The sequence below is a fragment of the Dermacentor variabilis genome, chromosome 1 (assembly GCF_050947875.1).
Source record: "Dermacentor variabilis isolate Ectoservices chromosome 1, ASM5094787v1, whole genome shotgun sequence".
In the NCBI taxonomy this organism is placed as follows: Eukaryota; Metazoa; Arthropoda; class Arachnida; order Ixodida; family Ixodidae; genus Dermacentor; species Dermacentor variabilis.
In genome coordinates this window covers 29,628,256-29,637,298 of record NC_134568.1, presented here as the reverse complement: position 1 = coordinate 29,637,298, position 9,043 = coordinate 29,628,256, and the positions used below count along the sequence as shown (strand labels likewise).

The window sequence follows — 9,043 nt, the reverse complement described above, 5'->3', positions numbered from 1 at the left end:
AGCACAGATAGTCTCGGGACTCTCTGCCGAAAGAGAGTTCGGGTGTCTCCCACAAAGTGTGTCGTATACGTGGCGAGTCCAGACTCCGAAAAGAGTAAGCGGTACTCTTTTTTTTCTTAGTGTGTATGGTCTACCACACTGGAAACTTCCAGACCAATCAACTGGGCAATGCTAAGAACAACAATACCTTGCGATCAAAGCAGCCGCTTCGGAACGCGCCGAACTGGGAGGCATAAGCCATCGCTCAGAGCCAAGGAAGTTCAGCTAAACCGTTGCCGTAAATGAAACTCTATCGTTGCTTTACACATACTGTCGTCAAATCCAGCTAGGTACAAAATAGGAGCGGTAATACGCAAATCAAACAATATCAAGTAATACACTTGGTGCAATACCAGTACAGTACAACGCCATAATGCAGTGCTCGAATATAATAGAATGCAGTACTAAAACAATCGAGTATGATGGAAGACAGCTCCTCATGGTTTTTCTATATTCACAACGTTTACTGGTAGCCTAGCTGTTACAGCTTCGTGCTTCTTTTAAGGAAAACGATTACTGAAACCAGTTTGTGAACCATTTTTGCTCTACATGTGTATTATGTTTGTTTCGTGTAACATACAGTGTTGTCTCGCGCATGTACCGAATTTTTTTCAATTAACACATGGTCGCCCACTTTACTGTGAAAGAGTGTAACCCTGTTGTTATTTATTCTTGAATCAGGAAAGGATAAGTTTGGTAGCTGATAAAGTGAACATACTGAGAATTTTCTACTGTAAGAAGAGGACATAAAACGCTCGCCGTTGAGCCTGTTCCAGTTGTGCGATAAACGTCTGTGTGTGTACGTGCCAGGCCTCGCAGGGGCATTCAGCTGTCGCTCTTAGCAATTCGTAACATGCTAGCTTCGTTTCTGGCGTAGTGTATTTAAGCATTCGTCTGATGTAGCCTAGTCTTTTAGCTTTACGAACTATATGTATTGTCCAGACTGAATTCGGCGTTACGTGGACCCGAAGTGTTAGTATTCTGTTACTTTCTGCATTTACTAAGGATGTTCTGAAAGTAGGTTTCGTCATTTTTTTTTTGAAGGAGAAGATGGTACACCAGGTGAAACAAACAATCATCATAAGAATTGATCCACGCCCGTCGCTGGTTCAACGACGGAAGGAGTGCCAGCGGAGGAGGAATGACGCATGTGCAGAGCGCCGAAAAAGAGAGAGTAGCAGCAAACCGGCGTGCCCTAGGTTGTTCGAGCATAGAGTTTCCTACAATATATCAGAGGGAACTCTAGCGCTGCAATCAATGAGCCACCATGGGAATGACGGAAAGTACATGGATTTTTCTGATCTTCGTGCTTGTGGATTCGACGTTCTTGTTGATTCGTTTTTGCGCTTTGTATGCCTTCATTGTAAATTTCACAGCAATTTAAACTTTTCTAAGTGCAAAAGTCGCCGCCAACAAGCAAAACCGCTGCTAATTGCAACGGTTAAGCTTGTCAAGGTGGCCAAATTGAAACGTACCAAGCGTCTCAAGGCACTGGCTTCCCCGCAATAAATTCATACGGTATTTATATCTTGTTTGATGATACATGCGTCCGTGGTGTAATGCTTTCAATATCGGGAGTCTGTGCTGGAGGTCCAGTGTTCGAATTCTGCCGCCGGATAATTTTAATAATGTTTACTTAATTATTTATTACCCAGCACTTTGTTGAAAACGACGAGTTTGCAAATTCACGAAGCCGAAGCTTAGGCAAATCCATGTTCTTCCCATAATTCCTATGCAGGCTCAACCGCTCCCATTGCAGCTCCCGAAGACACTAGCGCCAGAGTTCCCTCTCGTTATTATTCTATGAAACTGTATGTGTTTGAGTACACATCATGATGGCAGACAGACGTTTGCTGACAACGTGGTTGCCAATGGGAATGCGTATTGTTAGCTGGTATGAATGGACACGTTGGACCAGTGTGTCCGTCATCCATGAACGCCTACAGATCGTGTATGGTGAAGAGGTCAGGTCCCAGGCCTTGCATCGCAGGGCACCAAGCTTTGCCAGAGTGTTTTCTTCAAACTGATTGCACGCTATGACAAATGTCTCAATGTCGATGTCAACTATATGCAAAAATAATGCAAGTTGCACAGTCCATGATTCCATGGTGTATTTTCTTTCGCCAAAAAAGTTTACGTCTGAAAATTAATGACGAAACTTACTTTCGTAACGTCCCTCGTATGTCGAAGGATACCGTCATCGGCCTAAACCATAAAGTCCGCTTGTGGGCTACGTTTGAAAAATCATGGCACAAGGTGCGGCTCTACGCATTTGCAAGGTGTTGGCGTGGATTACAGAGCATTATAGGGAATGAAGCGAAGGGAAACACTAAAGCTTGTGACAATGTCCCCACCATTTGGTGCATGACGATGTTTCATGAAGGCGGCGGTGATAGGTAAACCAGCGATGACATGGCGATCGCAGTGTTGTCAGTTTATATTGTAACTAAGATTATATGGCCCAATATGATTATACAAAAAACTGGTCTTTCAGTGCACACTTCAACTCGAAATTTCAACTTTAGGTCACTGCCTCTAAACGCCTCCTACAGACAGAGACACTCATCTCGCCATTGCTGTATAACGTCTGGAAATGAGAGGCGACAGTTGGGTCGTCTGCTTTGAAACAGTTCGAGACCACATCGGAGGTCTTGGCCCCCACGCTCTGGCGTCCAATGGCCCCGCAAAGAGGTCGCCGTCGAATTGTGCCCGCGATTCGATGCGCCGAAGTCACATGCCTTAGAGGAAGCTGATGGTGCACCCCGGCATATAACACTTTCTTGTAAAAAAAAAAAGTTATTGACGCAGGACATAGCTCTATGAAAGCGACTGAATGTGTTGTTTTAGGTCGTGGGGATTTGGGGAATTCAACGCACCATTGCGCAGGCGCATTTCGCCTGTTCTGCAATCCCTACGCCTCACTTCTTCACTCGCACCGAACCAGTTGTCAGCGGTGGCGCTCCACTAGCGATGGTTCGCGGTGAGGGCGGAGCATGGGGTGGAGCTTCGACGTCACGAAACGGCCCCTGGCGGCTACTCTCGTGGGGTTAGCGTGCCTGTTCTCCCTCGGGACTGTACCGGGTACGTACATGCTTCCTCTCGTCCGCCGACACCTTTGTGACTAGGTCTGAGCTCACGCACGGTGCCTTTGCCCGTGCGGGGAGCGCGTACCTCGTGTTCATCCTGTCCGGACGCTAAGCCGAAGAACGGGCCGCACTCATCGGAGGCCCAATTCGAAGGAGATTGCCTGAGTTCTCGCGAATTGGCCCATTGGTTATCGCAAAAGCAAGTAGCATAGCCGCCGGGACTTTTCCTAGCGCCGTGTCCCAGCTTCAGCTTGTGCTCTCGCAGCGACGTGCTATCGTCGTCCCTGACTACATTTTCCGCCCTTGGTGGGGGACCCCTTTGGTTCCCCGCCGCCTTGAGACCGGGCGTTTGTGCAGTGTCTGGTGGCACCAGATACAATAAACTGTATCAGTTAACTCAGGGCAATACTGTGTTCTTGCGTGCGTCGCCCGGTAGCGCTTGCGGCCTGAGCTCGCGCGCAGCGGCGCTCGAGGCGACGACTGACGCGGCCCTGTGGCTCGCTAAGCTCGAACCCGCGGGGGTCAGTACTCCTGTGAGACCCTAAGACCCCACAAGGTTTCCGGTGTGAAGCCAGGCACAGAATTCAAAAGGCAAAAACTTGTTTAAATTATCTTCTCTCTTTAGTCGGATATTTATCCCAGAATAATTGCAGCTGGTAGAGGACCAATGATCGGACACTCTAAGGTCAAATAATTGTGCGTATTTTAAACCACTTAAAGGCTCAATTAAAGATCAATTCCACCGGTCTACCACACGTAATCTAGAACAAAAGAAACTCAACGAATGTCGTACTGATTACTTTAAAACGAGTGATACGTTTAGAATTCCAGTCTTGTTATACGAGTGACATAAATTTGGAATGTACCTCCCAGCAGCGCGGCATTAAGCAAATATTGCCAGTAACTGAGTATAAGCTTTATCGACATTTCTGTTCCTAGTAATTTGTATTCCTCATATGTCCTCACAGTACTTCTGCAGCACATCGACCCTTTATTTTCCTTATTGATATGTCGCGAAGAGCGAATTTCATACTTGTATAATTAGATGTGTTTATAAGATGTGCCTAGTTGTGTATATGTTACATGTAAATTTACTCTAATGCAGGAGGTTATTTGTTAACCAAAGTGCTCTCTGTACGCTTATCAACTTGCTGCCACTGTATGCCAGTTTTCTCCGTGCCTGAATACCTTGGTAAGATTTCATAGTTAGATAAATTGATTGATTGATTGATATTTCTTAAAACTTGGCTAACGCAACCCAGGACACCCCATTTACGAATGCAAAAACAACGAGTAGATGGTGATAATGCTTAATTTTCTACAGCAAGTCCAAAGGAAATAATTATTCTTATGTCCCAATTACCGTAATCACATTGATGTTAGCAGTTTGTTGACAATTCACGCCTGGTTCTTGTTTTCTTTTTTCTTCTTTTTTTTACGGAGGTACGTCACGCATTCGTGCAGTGGGCGATTGTCCACTAATTCAGAGCTTATGTGAATTGAATAAAGAAAAGTTAAGGGTAAAGAGAAAAAAAAGGATAAAGGCGATTTGGAAGTTGACACTTACGGCAAAAAATGTCATGCTGTGAAAAATAGAATTAAAAATAAAGAATACAAAAATGTATAGACAGATAATTAAGAAAACAAAATTTAGCAAGGTGAGATTATTCTGAATTCCTGCTAACTGTTTGATCTGCCTGGAAATCCCATTATCCCACATTTGGTCCGAATCGGAGTCGTAATACAATGGACTACAGGGTAAATAAAAGTGTTTATTGTCTCTATCTCTCTCTGCCTGGGATATTTTATTTTCCAGAGTCATTGCCATCGTCGAAATGTTTTAAAGTGAGGACCGATGAGATATTGGAGACCAGTCGAAACACAAACCTCAAGATGGAGTAAAGGAAAAAGAAGAACGACACCGAGGTCGTGCCCTCGTGCGCTGGCGCGAGAGGCTCGTGTGGCACAGGAAAAGCCTGCTCGCACTTTCGAACGCGCCGGGGGCTGTGGCGCGCCCATATCCGAGCATCTCTCCGAAGAACGGGCCTGGCTTAGCGTCAGCCATGGGAATCGATGTACCGAGCGGCATCCGAACTTATCGTCTCCTCCACGGCGGTGCATCCGCCTTCTCAGAAGCGCCGTCACCCCAGAAGATGCCTTCGTCCATATTGCACGACCTACTTCCAGAGAAAGCCAAGGCCGACGCGTCCTACACGTTCGGCTACTTGGCCATGGAGGACGTCCTCCCGAGGAGCTGCGACCCTGCGGTCAAGACTGGGAACATGGCTGAGGAGGAGGCTTGCAGCAGCAGTGCCGCACATCGGCGGAGACTGGTTCCGAGGGCCGAGTGCGACCGGTTCGTTGAGATGGACGTCAAGGACAACCTGCCTGAGTACAACTCCATGCAAGCACCGTGCACCGTGCAAGGAGCTGGACTCCAGGTGGAGGACGTATCGCAGGGCACCGGGCACCGAATGATATTCAGGTAAAGATAATTGGGTCTTTTGTGCGCCATATCCAAGGGCCGTTACGAATATCCTCAGTTTGTGAAATGACATTTACTATTTGCTATGTCCTGCTAACAAAACGTAATTGAGGTTATTTATTACTGTGCCCTATAAGGAAAGTATAGCTGTAGTAAGGTGTATCAGCCAGGGTGCATAAAACATATTGATTTGCGTATAGTAATGCGATTTATTGCCGTGCTTATACACCTCACATTGCGCTAAGCCAGCAACAGTATTTCGTGTTGTTGCAATAACTACGCTGTTGTCGCAGAGCGATGATAATGTAGTCACAGAAGTGAAATAAAAAGAAAACTCTAAATGCCCTCGCCGACCGTACACAACGCACCGTTTCGTTCACATTTTTGCACAGTGTGATCTTGAGACACCTGCGTGGTAGTTAGGTTCCTTCTTGATATGCCCCTTTAAACAGTCGCACGCATGATTAGCTGGCGCATCCATGTTGCTGCTTTTACCATGCTCTGACCTTGATGTGCGCTTGGGCGTCGACACTTTTCCGTTGGTCGCTTCACGTTAGGCGGTGAAGGCAGATGAAGTCTTCAACCACCTTCCGGAGGATGTACAGCTGCCTCACGCTGCCTCACAAAGGCGTAACATCGCAATGGTGCAAACTGCACATTTAAAAACATATAACAAGAATAAAAGTGATCAATTAAACACTGCGCTAAGTATACCACTAATGTGTGAGTAAGTAGCTTAAACAACCCTTGCAAATATTGCATCAATTTCATGTAACCTTTGAACTCGCGTGTCACATTTGCCCGTAAGAGATGCTCTAACAGGTTTACAGAACAACGGTACTTTTTTTTGTTGCAGAGTTAAGAATCTTCATGCTTAGTGCTTATATATATCTTTAACGTACCAATTTCTGCAAAACTAGTAAAAGCTCATACGCCCTAAACCGAAATTCTGCTTGCGCCTATCGGAATGTAAGCGCACATAAAAGAATCAACTCTCATGCAAATCGGTTGAGCTCTGTTGTCTAATCACAACATTTCTGCGTTTAGAGAAATAGGAGTTGGTACTGAGCTAAACCCTCCTCTTTAGTCGCCGAGCTCAAATTGCGGTACCGCACGACGTCATTTTCTTTGCGGATGCAAATACGGTTCTCGAGAAATGTATACATTTTTCAGAGAAGTCAGAGGACAACCACTCCTGTTTCTTTTGTTTCTTTCATCTTGCAAGTAGTGCCACTTGCTTCGCTAGTTTTGCACTTTCGCGGTCAATCTCCTGCACCGGTCTCATGCGCCAAATGCACCCGGGACGTCGGTGCTATATTGCGGGCTTTGCACTTTAAGAGATGTACATGGGCGATGACCTGCAGGCACAAACCTTTCGGTAGTCATAATCGGAGGAGATATTCTCGTGCGACCACTATCAGAGATAGTGCCACTTTCGCGAGATTTCGTGAGACTCAGTCCACGTGCGCCAAAGAGGAATCCTTTCTCGCGTTTGGCCTGCCCACTATACCGCCGCCGCAAGTGATCGCCCGAGAATACATCTCCAGAACTGGGTTTGACAAAGGCTTCAGAGTCCACTTTTATTTTATTTATATATTTACACGTACGGCCAATCCCTCATGGCAGTAAAACTTCTTCACAACTGACTGTAGTATTTTCCATAAATAGACGCGCAACAAATCAGACTGTATCGTGTAATGAAATTTCATTTTACGGAAGCTACGAAAGAACGGAGCATTGAAGTCAGTACAATCGATCGAGCGGTAGAAACGCAAGGTGTGTGTATGCGGCACTGCAAGAAGTCTACATAGAAGGACAGGGCTGCAGTTCGCTCACAATGCAAGTAGCGCTCATCGGACGCACTAGTGAGATGACATGTCGCGTCTTGCGTACCGCCGACGACGTGCCCGCCGCTAATCACCGATTCTGGCGATCCACCTTGTCTGCGCGGAGGCACCATGGAGACACCCACATCAGTGGTAATGCACGCTCGTTTCTCGTGGAGAGCGCCGCGACCTGCGCTATATATGCACGCGAAATTTCGTAGAAAGAACAACCACGGGTCAGGGGAATCACGCACCTGTCGGGCACGATTTATCCGCCCTCGAGTTTGGTACCTAGAAAGAAGTCGTCGATCGGTTTACGCGAACACAGCAAGTATTGCGTACTTTCGTCATTCACTCTTTACTTGGCATCTACTTAGCAGACGAATATGAATGCACCCTTTAACTGCCAAAAGAGGGTTGCACAAAACTTAGTCGGCGCGGTGTCACAAGAGAATGCTCTAGAAGCGAAGACGGGATATTGTTGTGGTGGAAAGAGATTCCATTCAGGCTCCTTCAATGATCGAGGCGAGCTTAACATTTTAACAAACGAAAAAACTGCACTCGTATACACTTTGCAAAGCGAGAGAATTCCTGCAGATACCGCCTAATGAATTCTAAACGCAGCTCGGCGAAAAATGAACAGCTGAGCTGCCCTCCACTGAATCTTGGAAGAAAGGCCCCAGCAGAAACAATTTCCTTTTCTTTTCCTTGGGAAAAAGCAAATTTTGCGTCCTATGCCTCAAGAAGAAACTGTCCAGTAAACTGGCGGCAATCACATCGACCAGGAGTGATTTATGAATAGGCCGAACAGTAGCTATTGGTCTTTCAGTGCTCTGGTAGACTTGGGTAAGCACTGGCAGCACAGCTCATCCGAAAACGCCATAACTATACAAAAAAGGAAACGTTTTATTGAAACAGCTGCAGTCTTTGGCAAGTGCGTTTCAAACGCTGTGTTCAGTTACGGCCTGTGTTGTCAACGCATTTCGGAGAAACAGATTACGCGTGGAGTTGAAGCTGCCGTGAGTGGCAATCACCCCGACAAGGATTGGAGCGCAGTTGCTTGGCCCGATTACAGGTTCGAGGTCTTGGGCTGCAGACCACACATCCACCTGCGCGACACGCTGCCGCTTCGGTTGACGGCGCTGAGCTACTGCAAGGGCGAGTGCAACAGCGACATGGCCGGGATGGCTACGCCAAGCAGCAGCTGCCTTTGGAGGCTACGCACGAGGTGAGGCTAACTGGGGCCGTATCCTGAAACGATCCACTTCGGCGATACTATCGGCTCGGCCACGCCTTCACCATCTGCGCGCACTGATTGATTGTTTTAGCAAAAACGTATCAGCTGCCTAATGCGATTTTGCTCAACCAGCCAATTAGCGCATACCTTACGGCAATACTATCGCCGAGGCGATAGTATCGATCATTATATTACGTTTTTTTATTAGTGAATCGTGAGCTAAGTAATTCTTTTTTACCTCGGTTGCACTTACGGTTGTAGTATGTAAACTGGTACGGTTCTATACATGTCATATGTTCTATGTATTGTCTATGTGCTGCCCCCCTTACTGAATGCCTTACTTTGAGGCCTGCAAGGTATTTTTATATAA

General features: G+C 46.5%; 1 protein-coding gene across 1 annotated transcript; it reads left to right on the top strand.

The window, feature by feature from the left end:
• The first annotated feature begins 5,129 nt into the window (after positions 1-5,129).
• LOC142570674 (uncharacterized) lies at positions 5,130-8,668 on the top strand. The gene is made up of 2 exons (XM_075679052.1): positions 5,130-5,610; positions 8,512-8,668. The coding sequence occupies exons 1-2, from the start codon at positions 5,189-5,191 to the stop codon at positions 8,666-8,668; spliced, it is 579 nt and encodes a 192-aa protein (XP_075535167.1). The 5' UTR covers positions 5,130-5,188.
• Positions 8,669-9,043: the final 375 nt, after the last annotated feature.